General features: G+C 35.8%; 1 protein-coding gene across 1 annotated transcript; it reads right to left on the reverse strand.

Annotated features, from left to right (window-relative positions):
- Positions 1-1,304: 1,304 nt before the first annotated feature.
- On the reverse strand, positions 1,305-12,538 carry LOC113233407 (protein obstructor-E-like). Its single transcript, XM_026468537.1, has 5 exons — positions 12,390-12,538; positions 7,523-7,720; positions 2,201-2,404; positions 1,748-1,961; positions 1,305-1,429 (listed from the first exon to the last, which is right to left on the reverse strand). The coding sequence occupies exons 1-5, from the start codon at positions 12,430-12,432 to the stop codon at positions 1,372-1,374; spliced, it is 717 nt and encodes a 238-aa protein (XP_026324322.1). The 5' UTR covers positions 12,433-12,538; the 3' UTR covers positions 1,305-1,371.
- Between the last annotated feature and the right edge of the window lie 7,693 nt (positions 12,539-20,231).

The following is a 20,231-nucleotide window of genomic DNA, read 5'->3' on the forward strand; positions in this document are numbered from 1 at the left end:
TAGCTCGCCGTCTTCGCTTAGTCGAACTCTGAATTGGTTTTATAAATCTCAGCCTTAGAGGGCTCGAGCTCCTCTCGCTACGCCTCCAAAGAGCCTGCGCCGTTTGCGGCGAGCAAGCAAAGTAAACGGGCAATGGCTTCCCAAGATCATTTATAAATAATTGCACCGATCACTGGGGAAAATATAACTGTAAGTATTCTATTCTGATCGCGTGTCTACTAGAGGGCGCCAGGATATTGATTGCACCCGGGCGCTACATGGACTAGCGCCGGCGCTGTATATCCCCCTTGTAAAACTGATTTCTGTATAGGAAATGAACTATTTTTCCGGATTTAAATCGCGTATATTTGTTTTTTCAAACAAACCGACGTTTCGGGCCCTTTACAGTCTGCAGTCTCCGAGCATGTCATGGATAAACCTACACATTCAATGAAGTTTGATAAACCCCAGGTTCTTGCAAAAGAAGTCCGTTATCTACCCAAGATGCTGCGAGAGGCCAATGAAATTAAAAAACATCCTAATTTCAACAGGGAAGATGGTTTCTCTGTACCACCAGTTTGGGATCCAGTATTTCCTCTAATGAAAAATCCCAAACAGACATAAGACTGCAGTACTAATTAATATGTTTTAGTTTATTCTAATTTCTATTAATAATTAATAATAAATTAAACTTAATAAAAATTCATTCAATAAAATAATTTGTAAAACTTAATGTAGCGTAAATTGGAATGTTTTCTTTGTAAAATTAAAAATAAGGTATTTAATTAATAACTATTGTAACTATAGTGAAAAAATAGGGTGGTTTGCATTAATATTAGACATAACTGGTTGAAGACTGTACCACCTCAGTCAACCGTGACCATGGGACCTGTAAAGGGCCCGAAACGTCGGATGTTTGAAAAAACAAATATACGCGATTTAAATCTGGAAAAATAGTTTCATTTCCTATGTTTAACAATCGCGAAAACCTAAGAACTCGATCTGATTTCTGTAGTATTTTAAATAGTGTTTAATAAAACGGTGTTTAATTAAAGATGTCCTACGTAATTAAAAATAATATTACTTTGCATAAACCTTCACAAAAACAATATTTTAATATATTTCTTTCTAGAAGAGCAGTTTCGCTATTGCTTTCAATTCCCACTTTTGCCGACTGTCATAGTTATTAAATACAAATTTGTAGAAAGGGTCAAAGCGCCATTTCGAAAATAAATCAGGGTCAAAAAAGTTTATTTTTTTTGAAATGGCTAAGTGCCCTTTCTGCTAAACACCGACGAATGAAAAATGAGAAATAAAATACGGGTGTGTAATATTTAACTTATTATTTATTCACTAATCAAGTCTTAGGCGTAACTATATAGTATCACTAGCTTAAGCCCTCGCCTTAGGCGCCGGCGCAGCGTCCTCCGCGTCCTTGTACCAGTCCTCGCTGAAAATATTAAGAAATAAAATTAAATTCTAGACATCCATCCACCTTTTCAATCAATGTTTGTCTTGCGCTGAAGAAATTTTACAGTAACAAAAGGTTTTTTTTTTAATTTAAAAACAAGAACTACACCAATTTATTAGGCAGAAAAGTTATAACTAGCTTAGCAGTAGCGGTTGTAATTTTAATGCGCTATGAACTTTCCGCCGACTAAATTTATTTAAGTATGAAAATTGAGTGTCCATTCTTTAAATGTAATTTTTACACTATAATTTGTATATTTAAATATTTACAATGAATGTGAGGGAATCTTTGACTAACCATCCGCGCACGTTCTCAGGTGCGTCACATTTCTGTGTCTCCTCGTTGTAGACTTCACCAACTTGACAGCCTAGATCTCTGGGTTCGACGCCGTTTAGGCACACGTAGAAGCGTTGGCAGTCAGTGGGATGAGGGAACTTTGGATGGGCGATAGGTTGACCTTGGGGATCCACTGGTGCTATCTTAGGGCATTCGAAACCATCCTTGAGTTTCTCTGTAAAAGAGGACAATTTTAGGATATGCGCGTGTGTTCTATATTTTTTAACAATTGTTTTTTACTTTCTTTTTATGTGTAAAGTCTAATACAACCGTACACAGCTATGATCTAGTCAATAGTTTGAACAATGTTATCATTAATTCCCTAATTATTCAGACACATGTACTAGGAGGCCATACGACTGCGAAAGTTCTTCATAGATTCGTGATTTAAAAATACCAATTGCGTTCACTTACTCTCCTGAACATCGCAGCCTTGTCTACCAGCAGCATCAGGCCACACGCAAGTGCCGGAGTACTCGTCGAAGTGCAGACCAGCCGTACACTTTACCTCGGTGACGTCGCCCTCGATACAATTGTAGAATACGTTGCAAACTGCCGGGTCAGGATGGGCAAAGAAGCCGTTGCGGCGCGGGCAGTGGTTGTTTGGCTTGGGGGGCTCTGCAAGAGAGAATATAGTTCAAGAATCGTGGTACATATTCGCTACGACATTGTAAATCTTGCTTAAATTAAAGAATTAAAAATAAAATAAAAACTAGGATGAAATATATACGTAGTATATAATCTTTAACTCCAAGGGCGCCTTCAAATTAGACGTTCATATTTATTTATTTTATTTTATTTTTATCCAAACACTTAGAAAATATTTCATCACATGTTTTCTTCACACCCGAAAACCTACATCGGTTTCTGTGGGTGCAGGATAATCCTCTTATAAACCTATAAATACACAAGACAGAAAAGTAACTTATATCACTTATAGAAGTACTGCAGTGGCGCGACTAGGCGCTACAACTGTGCTTCTAAATACTGTGTGAAAATTAGAAATGGCGCGGCTGCTGTTAATTAAAAGTCAACAAAAATGAAGACTTATAAAAAGCAAAGCAGCTGTTTATTGAGTTTTGAGACTTTTTAAGAAATTAAAGGTTTCAATGTGGGTAAACCAACTTCGGGTAAACGTCCTTCACGACCTTGTTAATTATTAAACCTTTTTTCCTCATTTTTAGAAACTAACTTGAAAATTCAATAAACCGATTGTGAAACGATATCAAGGTAACGATATAAAGATTTTGAAATTATTTATAAAAGGCAACGAATTTAATACATTATTATGACTTTCTACCAAGCGGACCTTGAGGGTTACCCACCCGCAAGAATGCAAGTATCTGAAGTTGTTCGTGAATATGGGAGGTCGTGCATTCTAGGAAGTGTCAATTTAATTGTACTTAAACAGGAAATCGATTGGCGCCGGTCAACGAGAATGACTATTTTCAGCCTTTCTTCTGGCTGTCTCGCCTTGGATGGACAAGTCTCTTATTCACGGACTTTTATGTCTTTTCAATGTAAATGTACACGGTTTAAAAGTTTGAAACAGGAATATACAAGTCACGAGCAAAATATGGAACATTCCAGCATATATAAATTCCAATACGTGTTACCGCTGTTCTTTTGAATTGCTTGGTTGACAGAAATATACTAGTAGCATAAATAAAATCTTTAGAAATTTTTTTCTATTTATATTTTTTAGTTTAAAATACTCCTACAAAACTGTCTCAATTGTACAAAAGGTTACAATCTGCAATTTAAAAATCCTTCTGTATTAGGCTTTTGCATTAACATTTAAATGCAAAAGCCCACAAAGTGTAAAAACCAAACGCGTTTAAATAGTGCGTTCTACCAGTTATGTCTTACGCAGTTCAAACGTAGACATTTACTACAGGCCTCATCTACAAATTTAAATTCGTTCAGCGTGGGATGGAGCGAGCTATGCTTGGAATTTCTCTGATGAACCGAATGTCTAATGAAGTCCTACGTCAGAGAACTAAAGTGACCGACATAGCTCGCAAAATCAGTAATCTTAAATGGCAGTGGGCCGGACATGTCTGCAGGAGTAAACTGACGAAGAAGACTTGTTTAGGCTGGCGACCACGTCAAGGAAAACGAAGTGAAGGACGCCCTGTGGCAAGATGGACGGGTGACCTGAATAAGGTGGCCGAAAAAGATGGGAAAAAAAAAAGTAAAAGACGGCCGGTAACAGCTGGACGTGGGCGACACAAGTTAGCGTGCTCAAGGAGAGCTTACGTCCAGTAGTGGATGCATGTAGTGATAAACAATACAACGGAAACGTAGTGAAGGACGCCCTGCGGCAAGATGGATGGGTAACCTGAATAAGATGGCCAAAAACGATGAAAAAAAAAGAATAAGATGGCGGGCAGCAGCTGTGTGCAGGCGACATAAGTTAGCGTGCTTAAGGGGAGCTTACGTCCAGTAGTGGATGCATGTAATCATTAACATTACAACGAAAACGTCGTAAAGGACGCCCTGCGGCAAGATGGACGGGTGACCGGAATAAGATGGCCAAAAAAGATGAAAAAAAAAAAGAATAAGATGGCGGGCAGCAGCTGGATGCAGGCGACACAAGTTAGCGTGCTCAAGGGGAGCTTACGTCCAGTAGTGGATGCATGTAATGATTAACATTACAATATAAAACCTTTAACCTCATTGTACTATAAAGATTTGCAATATTAATTATCTATGTACTCACATGTTAATGATGTGACAAGACTTTAAATGACACAATAGTATCTTAATTGACACTTACCAGGCACACAAGCATGACGAAGTACCAGGCGACCTAGAAAGGCAGTGACTATGCTGACCTACGTAGTCAAAGGTAGGCAGGATACCTTCACTTCAGGAACTGAACCAATGACCTCCAGAAACTCATAACTCTATGCTCTAGTTGTCAACGTAGCGTAAATTTAAACGTGTCAATTAAATTACTTGAATTTGCAAATATTGTTTTTGACCTTCTTTTTAATTGTTTTGTAACGAGAAGTAATCGTGATAATATATATGTTTTTATTATTTTACACTAATTATTATTATTGGGAGAAAGATACACGAAAACTGTCGCCAATTTTCAAACACCTCGATGTTAATGCCAGGCCTTAGTTGAGGCTATCAGTGCAAAAGTGGTGTAACTCACATAAAATTTTTTTCTATAATATTACTTTAAATGATTATGTTTGGATGCTATTTTCACGTAAAAAAATGGTAATTATATACTGGTTATTTATGATTACTTTAAACGGGGCTATTTTTGAAATACTAACAACCTTGCAGGAACATATTACTAACATCATAAACAATAACTTTCGTTTCACGACTTTTTACGAAACATAATACATATATTTACCAAAAATAAACTTTCAAGTTTTTGTTGTACTTTCTGATGCTTTTTAGATCTGTATCTGGTAGTAAGTTCAAACGTGCAACGGACTTTCGACGAACCCCACCCGCGCTCTTGCATTTTGCACAGGGTTATCATCATTTAGCGTGATCTATTTAAATATTTTAATTTTCGTATGAAAGTAAAATGTGATGAATTATGAAAAGTCGTGGAACAAGTTGTTATTCATGATGTTCATAATATAGTTCTGCGAGGTTATTAGTTTTTTACAAATAACCCTGTATAAAACGAATTTGGCAAATTTCAAATCATTATGTTCTATATGCATTTCATCGGGTTACACCACTTTTGCGCGTATAGCCTCAATTAATACCTTATCACTTGATACGTAAGATTGAAAGCGAAAGTAGATCGAATCACTGCCGCGTACATAGCGTGATTTCAGTTATCTGCGACTGGATTATTTTATCGTTCATGGTTTGCGTTGCGCACGCAAAGCTTATATAATAAACAAATGAGGACTACCGACACCTTGTTAAGGCATTGTAGTTACTGTTTGTAATGGACTCTGAATTTACAAAAAATAGAGGTTCATAACGTTGTAGTTATTTTCCGAAGATCTGACATTCGTCACTAACTATCATCATTGTCATCAACATTATTAACCTATTTATGTCTCACACACGGGTCTCCTCTCAGGCAAGGGTTTAGGCCATAGTGCGCCACGCTGCCGCTGGCGTTGGGCCAGGAACAGGTTAAGGACTTCACACGTTTTGCAAGGGTTATGAACTATCTTCAATGAGCAGGTTTCATCACGATGTTTTCCTTTCAAACTGAATTTCGCACAATATCTCAGAAGTAGCTTGCTCAGATTCGAATCCACGGCCTCTGCTTGGAAGGCGGTAGGCCTAACCATTAAGCTACCGCGGCCACTGATAATACGTTGAGATATTTATTTTTGTTGAATGTCATGTATTTACTACCATGATAATTTTTTTTTTTTGTAAAAAAACTTCACAAGTTTGTTATTAATTTTTAATAGAAAGATAGAACAAATACAAAGAAAAATTCCTTCGACTTCTAGCGACTATTGCCTCAACGTGGCTACCGCTCTACCGATTGAAAACAAAACCGTTTAAAACCGACAAAAAAATTCGAACAAGCAAGTAGCTCAGATGGCAGGACGGTTGCTACGGAATTCAGTCAGATCGACAGAATTGTGCTTTGTGTAGGTTCGATATTTGTGTCTATAATAATACTAATTTAATACTAATTTAAGACAAATGTCGCAATATCTTCCTGTATAAAATCCATAAGAAATGCATTTTCGTCTTTTAAACGCCCCGTAAACCATCAAATAATTAATAAAATTTTACGTGTTTGCCAAACTTTTTGATGTGTGTGATGCGTTTGTCAAATAAATGGAAATCTAGATTAACGTCGTGTTTGACTAACATGTTTGAAGGTATGCAAAAAATGTTGTCAAACAAAACTTCAGTTGTTGCCTATCCGTTCACTTTGCAAGATTCAATAGAGTCATCTGGTTCTGTACGCAATATCACTTAACAAATTATAGTGGGTTTTTCTGAGTGTTCGATCTTTGTATTAATAATTATAACAAACTAGTGGAGTAATTTCACAAAAAATAATTGAATGTCAATTCAATAAAAATTTAAAAAACTGCTAATAGCGACATCTCTCGCTAGGACTGGTAGTTGTAGAGGCACTAACTTGGGTGATAAATCTTTCATAGATTCCTCATAGATGGCGCTACAACTAAAAAGTCGTTGAAAAAACCAAATACAAAGACACGACGCAAGCACATAGAAAAATTCGTGAGGCCCGCTGGTTCGTTCCGTGGCTTAGTTGGTATAGCGTCTGGCACGGTAAGCTTGAAGACGTCGGTTCGAATCCGGCCGGATCGAAGGAGTGTGCGATCTTTGTATTAATAATTATAGTGGGTATATTTTTCTCTTAATTCCAAGCATTCTCTAGACCAATGTTATAATATGTTAAAATATTTCTTTTTTCATAACACATAGGTAAGAGATAAGACTTAATAATACGTGCTAAAGTTAATGCTAGAAATGCTTTATGTATGTATATTCTTGCTCATTGCAGAAATGACGAAAGATAATATGGCTCATTGTATGAAGTAGGTATAGTTCGGCACACACGACTGTATAAGGTTCACCTAATGTGAACTACGGGCAAGTTTGTTAAACTTGTTCGATGGTTTATTTGATCGTTTACGACATTGTTTGAAGAAAATGTGAAGTTTGAAGGATAAATTTGACACGTTATTTGATCGTTTACGTGGCGCTTTAAAGAGAATTTTGATAGATTGATTTGATTGAATAACTTACGAAGCTCAGTCCTGTCGCCGCAGTCGACGTTGAAAGGTTGGTCGCATTTGTTGATCTTCCTGATGGTAGGGTCGAACACTAAACCGTCCGGACACAGCTTCACAGTCGCAACGCCGTCCACACATTGGTAAAATTTGTCGCACTGTTTGTCGTCTTCATATTGGCCGTCTTTGGCCGGACATTTGAAATTTTGCGCACCTGAAGGAATGAAAAATGTGTTATTAGATACACATCGAGATAGTCTATTTAATTTGTGGAATGATCACTGTGGCATTGTTATTCCATCTGAGATAGGTTTTTCATAAGAACTAACCCAAGTCACACGTAGGAGGAAAGTTACAATTTCATGAAAGATACAATAATATGATATTGGGAATCCATTAACTTTTCCGATCTGGAATAGATTTTAAGTGAGACATTCTAGACAGTATTGGTATAATTTTCGCAACACTGCTGCGAAACTTGTTCAGAAACAAAAATAATCAACCGGTTAGATTCGGTGAAAGCCGGCTTAGTATACAAAGTTTGGCATTCTGGTACTGTCGGCATAGTTAATGAGGTCGGGTTGTATAAGAACATATTCTTATATAACTATCGGCACAATATTGTATTGGCATACTCAGTATATTCTTGCGTATCTTTGGCAATAGTTAATCGAGCACCGCCTCCTTAAACTCGTCAAAAGACCCGTGGCATTTAAAACTTTTGAACTTTTTAATAATCTAATTTGCAATTTAAATTCAAAGTGTCAAGGTTGAATTGTAATGTTAGATTAGTAGTCTACATATTTAACTACCTCCGTGGCCGAACTGTTACCAAGCCGGACTGACACGCAGAGGTTCCGAACTCGATTCCCGGGCCGGGAGAAATACTGTATGGCCTACATTTATTTCTCTCGTGAGTTTGAGTGTAATTTGTGGTTGTCTATGTGTGTGTCTATGGCACCCGCGACACAGGGTTTCCCTAGTGCGGGGCTATGTTGAGTGTGTGCGTTATTATTATATTATTATATGAAAGTACAAGAGGAAGATTGTCTCGACACAATTGATGAGTTATATCTATCGGAAAGAGCGCTTTTTGGCCAATACGTGACGTCAGCATAAAACAGTATTTTGTACACCAATTCATTAAAGTTTATTTAACTAAAATTGACACAAAAAAATTTAGTTCATATAACCCCTACGTAACTTGCATCTTTGTTGCGTTAACAACAGACCCAGTGTCTCATTATTCAATCACTCGATAAGTTCCACGTGGGATCTTGGTAACGCACGGAGGCGGCGCCCGCGCATATCGCAATCTTTCTTACGCAACTCAGCGAGAAGTGAAAGTAAGGTGCGACTTACGACATTTGATGCATCGCTCTACGATGCACTAGGGTCGAGGACTGCACCATGATCGTAAGATCAATAGAATAAAACAACTTACTGTACGTGGCTGTACAGACAGTAGCACAGATCATTCCGTATCTTTATTTTATAAACTTTTGGATAGCTTCTCCACAATATAATATATTATTTCTATGAATGGAACTCTACAACATTTATTAACCAAAGGAAATAAAAGTTATATGATAAGTACTACAAATTGGCTTCTAGATACCTTACTTATTATTACAAGACCCCTCCGTCCATTTGAATCCCCTGCTACAATCACCTGGGAGATATGGATTTTTTGTCCACATGGATCCCTTATTAATAATGACGTAAACAGAATCCACTAGGGGATTTAGTCGGATTAAAGTGTAAAGGGTAATATAATACTATATATTTAATTTACTTTATCTGGATCCCTTCGGAGTCGAGCTCCTACTAAATAATCATACTGGTAGGAGCATCAAAAACAATATACCTATTGTTACAATACATTGAACAGTGTAAAACCCGTACGAGTCGATTAAGAAACAGACGCTAGTCAAACAAAAACTAAACTATTTACTAAACGAAAAACAACTAGACTGCATTACGAAAATGGGAACAACCTCACCTCCAGCAACCAATTAGGAAGATGCCATCTGTCGTGGCCCTCGTGGCATACTACGTAAGATACCAGACCATCACAAGCCTAAAATAGTATGTCCACTTGTCATGCAACATTTTCTGCGCATTCCTGTTCAAAATCTCAGTGTTTTCAACTGAGGGGGGAAAAAAATCAACTGTAGGGTTTTATTTACTCATTATAGTTGAGCCCAATAAAAATTATGTTTTTTATAAATTTTTTTTAATAAGAATATTAAAAAAACGAAAATGAATATGTGTATGCTGGAATATTTATCACACTTTTATTAACATTTTTAGTAAAAAACATGTTTGGACACGAATGAGCAAAACTTGTTTTAGACACGATTGTGTTTTAAAAGATTACCATTACGTACCACCACAATGTAAAAATAACCCACCAACCTGTCGTTTGCAAATATTTAAAAATATATGCATGGGTTTACTATATAACCTTTTTTTAGACACGTTTTCCTTAAGCGGTACAGTGACAGACATTATGACTTTAATCATTTAAAAGGATTGTTCTCTTAAGAAGAAGAAATATTTTTAGTTAATCTAGCTATCTTTACGACTTTTACAGGGCACCCGGTGCTTTAACGAGTGTAGTAAGTAATATATGATAATCGGCGTATAAAAGTACTACTCCACTGTATCAAGGTACATACGTTCCGCCGTTGAACACAGATTTAGTCTAATGATTGATTTACACGAATTAAGTAAAGGTACATATCATGGTATATTTGACGACATCTCTGAACATGTCAAACACTTAATTACTTTACGGGTGAAAACAGGTCGTAAGAGAAATATTCCAACAATTAGGTACGTGTACGAGTACTATATTAGGCATTTCATTACTTAACCTAAATAAGTTTATAAAAAGTTAATTGATCGGTTTCATAATGTTACGATTTTTGTGAAATTGTAGTCTTAATTTACTCATAACTTTGGTAAAAAAAATGTTGTCAACTCAATACAAGAAAATTGCAAAAGGTTAGTTTCTATTTTTTGCGTAAATATAATGACGGCGGTGTCAGAACAGAATACAACAGCACATAATTTGCAATTTTTTATTTAACTTTTATTACGCACTTGATAAAAACCGCCGAGTGAATGTCAATGTCGCTTTGGAAAGAGTAGAGTTGTAGCACAGTCTAACCAATAGTCTTTAGGGTAGAAAAATGAGGTTTGAAAAACAACAAATGTTTCTTGCCACTTTTTGTTTCTTTCTCAAATCAAAAGTCAAATCTTCTAAAGTCTCCTCGAATTCTCAAATCAAAAGTCAAATCTTCTAAAGTCTCCTCGAATTCTTTACCACGACACCTTTGTTGCGATTTGTTGTGTTAAGGACTATTTTTATATGAGAAACATAACATTAAAAAATGGGGTATAATTTTATATTGCAATAAATAATTAACATAGAGTATGTTCATACTAATATTATATGTAAGTAGAAAACACAAAAAAATTGGACATTAAGTTGCAAAAACTTATTTGGACACGAATATAAATGAAAACTCATAATACTATGGCATATTAGTAGATATAACTTTATTTTCCTAGATATTACAAAACCTATAGCCAACATTCTATAGTTGTAAGAAAATCCTCTCATCCTCTGTCTAAAACTAACTGATAAATGAATTCCAAGAACAAATTCGTAGACTCTCTACATTAAAATATGTATGTAAACAAGTCCTAAATAATAACAGTTTATGTACGTGGCAACATTGCCTAATAATTTAGTTTGCAAAAGTTCAATGACCCTTATAAATGGGTAACTATAACTCGGAGACTGTAATAGGGCAGTATGATTCTTGCATACGTATGCACCGCTACTCAAAATGCATGTCATGAAAGCACCGGCTAAAACAACATGCTAATCGAAAGACGAGTATTGAATTTTTAATTGACTGACATTAAATTTACGGTTAATGTGTGTTGCCCTTTATTTTCGTATGTCGTACGTTCGTACGATTTCGGAATATAAATAACTGATTTTGAACCTTTATGTAAATACCTAAAGGCTTGGAATGCTAGTCTAACGCAAGATAGTTGAATACTTGTAATAAAGTATATAATCAAATGTCTATGATTGAGAATGTATCTCGGGATTTGTAATGTACTACCCGGATAAAATGATTAATTCTTAGATACGTAATACGTTTATATACATACCATAGAACTTGGAATACTATGTAAGTATGAATAAAATCGAAATTCTTTCTAATGAATACTATAAGACTCATAGTCATTATGCATTCTATTCTTGAAATGATTAGAGGACTTAATTCGAAAAACCGGTATTACGTAAACAATTAGCAAATTTTGACGCAATCTTATTATGAGAATTGTTACAAATAATCGATAAAAGACTTTTACGAAAATATTAAGAGAATAACAGTATTATTTAAAATGATACAAAGGGATATGGACTTTTTCTTTTGTTTGTTTCTGTTAGTGCTTATAGATTTTTATTACTTCAGAATTACGATTTATTCTATAATATTGAGTTTCAACAAAAATTGCGATATTAAGTAGCCAATAAAACAATCTGTTTGTAGAGCACTTGTTATTATTATTTATCCGAAAGAGATGTCGAACTTTGTATTCGTTGAAGTCTTTTGTTCAGAAATCAGAGGATTGAAAGAAAGATTTCATAGTATTCTATTCTCAATTACATTTTTTGACGTAACTCCATGTCAATGCGTAACTCACAATAAATGATTGATGACAGACACTAATAATAAGTTTATTATATATTTAAGTGTTAATTGAGCATGTAACATTTAGTTATTACTTGCATGGTATATTAGATATATCTGTAGATATTAGTTGGTATCTAAAATGAATTGAATTATACTTACTTGCAAAAGCTGCGACCGCAGCCAGAACGATGAACACTTTCATGGTGATCTTTCAATTGCGAAATTTCAAAAAAATTAAAAAGTTAAATGACTAGATTGTGGTCCGACCCCTTTGGCGACCCTGGTGCGACTGCCGACTGAAGCCGTCGCGCGCGCCTTTTCTTCGCCTGACCTGCGTACCGTCGAGCCGTTACGATGACTTAGACGTGGAATAAACAAATATTTTAATTAATAAAAAAATAAGTGAATATTTGCGCATCAGGTAGTACTTAGTGGTTGCATAGCTCTCTAATCAGTTGATCGTTAGTTAAACGAATGAAATTCTTAATGAAGTATTCAGGTCACAGTATTTTTCCTCAAATAGTATAAATATAGTTATAATTGTAGGCTCAGTTTAAGAAGAATTACTGTAGTGACATTATTTTATAACCTACTCGCCGAAAGCAAATAGTTTTTGATTTATTTTCTAGTTTTTACTTTGTTTTATTTTTGAATTTGCATTCTTTTTGACGGTATGTTTTTGATATTTAGTTATTCAATTGTCATACAAATCGCCAATATACGTTCCTAAGATCTCGAAGGATTTTTAATACTTTCGCTCTTTCTCTCGCCCTCTCTCTCTCTAAAACCACCAGGCAAGCGTTTCGCCAACACCTGCTACGTAATTAATCTTTAAAACATGACTCTACATTAATTCTAGTAGCACAAATGAAACAGTCAACCTACAGCTACTATAAGTAGCGCTATATATAGCGCAAAGGACAGCAGGGTAGTTATCCGTTCGTTGAGAGAAGCCGTGATGGAGCGGACGAACTTGACCTTAAGTCTTGTCTCTCAGTGGGGAGATGACAATCTGGTCGAGTTCAACGCCACCAAAACGCAGGCCTGTCTGTTTACTGCTAAAAGGAGTAAATTTGATCTGACTCCCACTTTTCGGGGTATTACATAACATTGAGCGTAACCCTTAACTTTGGCGCTTATATTGAATGTAAGGCACAAATTGCAGCCAAAAAACTGGGTATCCTTAACAAGGTTAAGCGATATTTCACGCCTGAACAGCTCTTAACTTTATACAAAGCACAAGTCCGATCTTGCATGGGGTACTGCAGTCACCTGTGGGATGGCTCAGCGAAGTATCAACTTGAGGCTCTTGGTTCGATTGAGCGCAAAGCCAGAAGACTTATTGGCGACGTTAAGATCGAATCTAAAGTTCACAGTTTAGCCCACCGGCGGAAAGTTGCCCGTCTGTCGGTTTTTTACAGAATATATTTCGGTGAGTGTGCCCATGAGGTCCATCAGCTCATCCCGTCCATCTTTTACCATCGGACATCCAGACGTGCGGCGGGCTATCATCCTTACTTGGTCGATATCCCTTCAGGCATACTAAGCACTTTTCGTCATCTTTTATTAGGCGCACAGCCCAGGAATGGAATTCCCTGCCTGCGTCTGTATTTCCGAACTCATACAACCCGGGTATTTTTAAGGTGCGACTGAATAGGCTTCCTTCTGGGCAAGCTCGTTCCATCGTAGATCATCTCTATCTCTATCTCTGCTCTAGAGCTAGGTAGTGGTCAAGAGCAAGTCCATCTAACGTAAAAAATATATATACTTCGATGTATCTGTCCCTCTGTTGAGCACGAATCTTCTTTGAACAGGGTATTTTAGGTCATGGTCTATTACTTGTTGATAATAAATTAAAATAAATAAAAATTAAACAGAAAGTAAATTTTACTGAAGCGATTAAATAAAGAAAGCGAAACGAAAAAGGTTTCTCAGTGCGATAGTAATTTTTTCTCTCGCAAGCGTGAAGTTGGATTTCTTTTTCGGGTTTTAATTATATTGTATTTACAACAGTTATTTTTTTCCTCGAAAGTTGAAACATTATGTGTTGACACTTATACGTATTTACCAAGTGTTTATTTTTATAGTAACTTTGGTAGCTATTCTTTTATTTTATGGTACCTAGTGACAGAACGAACAAATCATGCGCCTGGTTGTACGCGGCACGCCTATCCATAGCAGTTGCAATGCCACTCAGACTTTAAATTGCAAAGATCTGAAGGGTACTGCTATTGCGCCCGTCACTCTGTGCATTTTATTATTTTAACAGCATTAGAGCTCTTTTATGAAAGAGTTCGTCCAGGGAAGTACTGCCAGCTTACCGTACCTTACATCGCACCTTACCTTACTTATAATGTTAGCATTATTGCGTTCGGGTTTAGAAAGATAAGGGTGATGGTAAAATTACAGGCACATGGGACGTGTCAACTTACGTCTCAGAGTGACGGGCTCAGTGGCAGTGCCCCTCAGACCTTTGCGATTTAAAACTCTGAGTGGCACTGCGACAGTAATGAACAGGCGTGTAGCTCACCATCAGGCATCCGACTTGTTCGTCCCGTCACTTGATATTATAAAAAAAAATAAGTTGACAAGTTCCATGTCCCTGTAATTTCACCAGCATCCTTATTTTATTATTTATCCTTATTTTTTAATTTACGTACTCTCTTTTCACTGGTGGTAGTACTACAATATCAGACTTAAATGCATATCGTCTGGTGGAAGATTCTAAGCGACACTTAAGTACAAAATGAATTTGTACATACACGGAATCAGTAACCAATAATTATGTTAAGTTTTAATAATAAAATATTCAATTGAACTCTTTACTCATTTTAGAATTAGCTCATATCTTTCCATCTATAAGCATATATGAATTCTTACTCAGAAAAAAGATATTTTAGTTTTTTTTCCGTAAACTTGCCTTTTTATAATATTTACTTCTAAAGTGGTGTTTTTTTCTGAATTTGCATATTTTCCTTCCATTGTCGATATTTTCTGTACATATCCAATTAAAATCTTTGATGACAAAACGCAAAAAGAAATTCTATATAAATAGGAATTTTTGTTTAATCCCCGGAGAGTTATAATTTTGAGGCCTTTGTATATGTGTGTCGTTTATCTGTGGCATTGAAGCTCCCAAGCGGACTGATCTCAAGCCGGTTTTTTACATTACTATATATTTTTATGAAAATATTAAGGTAAAACAAAGGGTGAAAAATGAATTTTCGTTAAATTTTTTACTATAACATCCATCCCTCACCTTGTTCATCCAGGAAAGTGCTGCCACCTTCCCTATTTCTGCCACCAATAATGTGAGCATTACTGCGTTTCGATTTTGAAAGGTAGGGTGCAGGTGAAATTACAGGCACATGGGTCTTGTCAATTTATATATCAAGGAGACGGTACAGTGGCAGTGCCCCTCAAATCTTTGTGATTTAAAGCTCTGAGTGGCACTGCAACTGTTACGGACTAGCGTGTTACTTGCACCAGACGCACGATGCTCTTCCTGTCACTGGGTATCATAAAAAAGGGTGCGAAGGTAATTTTTTTTTTCTTGAATGCTTTCCACCTTGAACAAACTATTGTAACATAGGTAAGGAATTACGTAATATAAAGTTATTGCACGCTAAAAACTGTAATCGACAATGGTAATTGTAAAATTGACCTTTGTAACAACCGGAAGTAGTCAAAGAAAGAACGTTTATCTAACTAACTTGTAGTTTCTTACGTGACTTAAATTTGAGTAATAGAAGTATTCTAGTGCTATTTAGTTTAAAAAGACCTTGTAGCTGTAACTGTAAAATGTATTAAGGTATGGTGTATTACATCTAAAGGCATCTCAGTTCACATACTAACCATTATGTTATGTTACTCATCATAAGCATAAGTTCTGCAATCTCAAAATTCAAAATTTAATACGAAATCTTGCACTCTCTCACATAGCATTCCCACAAAACTTTTAGTAGCAGTATCCTTGTGAATGGGTTCATCCAGGTAAATACTGCCACTTGACCTATTTCTGCCGCCAAATAGTAATGCGAGCATTACTGCGTTCTAGTTTTGAAAGGTAAGGGTGCTGGTGAAAATACAGGCATATTACACTTTTCAATGTAGACACTTTTCAACTTATGTTACAAAGTGGCAGTGTCCCTCATATCTTTGTGATTTAAAGCTCTAAGTCGCATTTCACAAACCTAATCCTCCTCTTTTTATTTATTCAAGAAGCTGTTAGATTTCTAAAAAATACTCTTAATTTGTTTGAACGCAACAAGAGTCCACTCAGAACCGATTAAAAAAAATCAATAAAAAAGGTCCATATTACCAATCTGTGATATTACGAACCCATTCCAATTTACAACAAAATGCTTAATAATATAAAAAATGTAAGAAACTATTGTCAAAAAAGGGTATTAATTAGTCTCAAAATTCGTGCAAGATAATCTCTTGCGAAATGTTCTCGAAGTGCAAACCTATATTTATGTTGAGTATCTAATTCAAACATACAAATCTATAACAGAAATTAATATTTCAAGTTATTATAATATAAACTTGGTACAATCGCTATACCCTGACAGGTTCTACTACTATTATTTACTTGTAACAACTGTATTTATACCATGATTGCAATAACGATATCTATTCACTTGTAGGGATTTAACTTTAAAAATATTCTTAAACCATGCTTGTATCAAGTACTTAAAGCACTCAAAAGTTAACGTAATAATAATAGATGGATTTCATAAGCTTTGCTTCATTCATTTGGATGTGCTCCAAATGAAACTGTTACTTACACGTAGGGTAATATAATACAAGATCCGAAATATGTCACAGACAATGGTTAGCTCAAACAATGTAACTTTCACCTCTTGTCTACTCTAGGGGTCATTAGAGTTAGATGCAAAATGAGAATGTAGGTACTGCAGGACATTCTAGAAAAGCATATTATACCTATTGAGGATTAACAGGTAACATTTACAAAACTTGTGCATAAAAGGAATCATCAAAAATTGTTGTAAAGTATGAAGTGTGAAGTGCACATGTAGGTACTATACAGGGTGGAAAATAATCAATCCGACATGAAGGGAAACTAAAATAATTCTTGCGATAACTAATTTTACTTAAAGGAAATAATTTTCTTTTATTTTTCTTAAAATGAATAACTGCATTAAAAGAGTTTTCGAAAAGTTTGCTTGTGTTGGGAATCGACCCAACTAAAAATGTAAATAATTCAGTACCGAGTACTAAAAAACCGACCTCAAAAGTCATTCATCCCCTAGTTTGCCACTCTTAGAGGTGGAATATTTTCTTCAAATTTAAATGGTACCACTTTTGAGGTGTCCTCTTTCCAACAAAAAAAGAATCTTCAAAATCGGTTCACGAATACCGGAAATATCGCGTAACATACATAAAAAACAAACAGTCGAATTGAAAACCTCCTCGTTGTTTGAAGTCGTTTAAAAATAAACATTTTCAGAAAATCTGTGAATGCAATTTATTCATATTAAGAAAAAAAATGTTTCCTTATTTTATGCATTTAAAGTTGAGACAGAGACAAAGAGAGAGTTAGGAGAGTTAGCGTGCTCAAGGGGAGGCTTACATCCAGCAGTCGACACGTATAAGCTGATGATGACGAGCATTTAAGGTAATTTAACTTCATTTCCCATTGATTTCTTCCACCCTGTACACAGTCCCGTTCTAACAGGCTACTGATCCATTTGATCCATCTACCAATGTTTATTTAACACTTGAAGTTCCACATCGGGCCAATACCACCTATTGGTTCAATCTAAAAATATTTCATTTAATACCTGTTACTTTTCAAACTTTAAAGAGCGCCATCCATCGAGTGCGGCGAGAACAATTCAACAAATTATTAGTTCATTAAATAAATAAATTTAAATATTTTAAAACTATTAGCACATTAAGACTAAGGCATACGACTATGAGGTATACGACTTCACGTATTAACTGTGAACGTGCAGTAAATCTGTTAATAATAATAATAACGAACACACTGAACATAGCCCCGCACTAGGGAAACCCTGTGTCGCGGGTGCTTAAAGTTTAAGTTGTTGGAATAGCAAAACTTAGTTTGTTTGCTAGTTGTCCATTGACCTACTTCCCGACCAGTTCTTCTTCGCTGCAGCCGTGAACTTTCTAGTCTCGTCAGTTGCTTGGAAATGTCTCTTTGACAACTTCCGCCAGTCGATCCAAGGTACATTTGCTTTCCGCGTTTCAGGTGTTAAGAAAGCCTTCGCAGTTGCATTCTGCAAACCGAAACAACGAGGTAAGGACTATCGATCGGATCAAAATGCTCGAGCCAACGGTCCACTTGAGGCGAAAACCCCGATATATCAATAACACCGAGGCGACAACTGACGGCGTATATCGGTGTGAATCAAATGAAATCAAATCAAAATAATCTTTATTTATAGGTAAGCATTATTACACTTGAAATCGTCACATTGATTGCTTAAACTCTACCGCTCATTCGTAAGGCAGATTCCCCTGAGAACAATGAGCAAGAAAGGCTTGTTTATTGTAAATAACATTTGTACACATTCAACATTTACAATATATATATATATATATATATATATATATATTCAAACATCAGAGATAATAACCTTTAGTATCCAGTTTTTGTTTCATTATAGTTTTAAACCTCGTGAATGGCAAATTTTGTATATCAATCGGATTCTTGTTAAAGAAGCGTATACATTGCCCTTAAATGAATTTGTGACTTTGTGAAGACGACTATCAAGAACAGCTAGTTTATTTTTATTCCTCGTGTTAATGTCATGTCTGTCAATATTTTTCGTAAAGAAATTACTATCCCTCTTAACATAAATTACATTTTCGTTAGTGTTAATGTCAATTTCCTTAAACTTATCTTACAAAGATACGATGATGGAAGTTAAGTAGGGCCGTCGAATAATTTTGGCAAAGCTGACAGCTATTTTGAGCAGATTGTTGATATGCAGGCATTTTCAACACGTACATTTTTACAAAATAATTCCAAAAGTCTATCTTTCCGGCCCCTCAATATGTCAAATAGTTTTAAGGATATAGAAGTGACATTTTTGTGATCACCAAAATTGAACATCGTCACCATAAGAATCAGTATAGAGTACTAAAAAAACCGACCTCAAAAGTACGTGGAATTACGTCTATTTGCTAAGTTTTATTGAAATATCCTTAAATTCGCCACTATACAGGACTTGACACTGGAGATAATAAAAATCGGTTCTTACTACTCATTGACTGTAAGTCAATGTTACTACTAAAAGAATATCGAGAGAAGAAAACGCCTTGAATTGGAGAAATAGCAAAATCAACCATTAAAATAATCGCTGCTTAAGAAAATTTAGGCGCTATTTATAAAAATGAATCTTCACGCGTGAACAGCCACCCTTAGAGGTGGATGATTTCCTTCAAAATGAAATGGGACCACTATGAAAGTACCCCCTTTCCAACAAAAAAAGAATCATGAAAATCGGTACACAAATACCGAAGTTATCGCGTAACATACATACAAAAAAAAAAACAATAAAACTTACAGTCGAATTGAGAACCTCCTCCTTTTTGAAGTCGGTTAAAAATTAGGACATTGGAGAAAAAACACAAATTAAATCAGAAAAAGCAAACAAAAATACAATACACATATTATAATATTATGTTGCCATCTAACATTTATTTTCTGAAGTTATCTACTAATTGGGTAGGGGCGTAAAATGCTTATCACACTACCCGACTTAAAGGGACCCACGCGAATCTTTGACCTAGGGCCACGCGAACTTTGACCTAGGGCCCTTGAAATCGGGTAGTGTAATATAAGCAGTGAGTATTAAAAATGGGCAAGCGTACGGGTTTTAACCCGGCGGCGCAGCTAGCGCGTCTTAGTAGCAGTCTAGTTGAGGGCCTGAGGCGAGGAGACACACGGGGTACGTGAGTTGCCCTTTAAGTCGGTAGCTATTTCCGGACATTGTCGCAGGACACTGT

The sequence above is a fragment of the Hyposmocoma kahamanoa genome, unplaced genomic scaffold (genome assembly GCF_003589595.1).
Source record: "Hyposmocoma kahamanoa isolate Upper Pololo Valley unplaced genomic scaffold, ASM358959v1 78, whole genome shotgun sequence".
NCBI classification, from domain to species: Eukaryota; Metazoa; Arthropoda; class Insecta; order Lepidoptera; family Cosmopterigidae; genus Hyposmocoma; species Hyposmocoma kahamanoa.

Excerpts from the sequence above, each read along its gene's own strand:
- LOC113233407 (XM_026468537.1), bottom strand. The coding sequence starts at position 12,432 with ATGAAAGTGTTCATCGTTCTGGCTGCGGTCGCAGCTTTTGCAA. Across the intron at positions 2,405-7,522 it reads CGGCGACAGGACTGAGCTTC|AGCCCCCCAAGCCAAACAAC; the intron begins GTAAGTTATTCA and ends TCTCTCTTGCAG. Across the intron at positions 1,430-1,747 it reads CCTGAGAACGTGCGCGGATG|CGAGGACTGGTACAAGGACG; the intron begins GTTAGTCAAAGA and ends TAATATTTTCAG.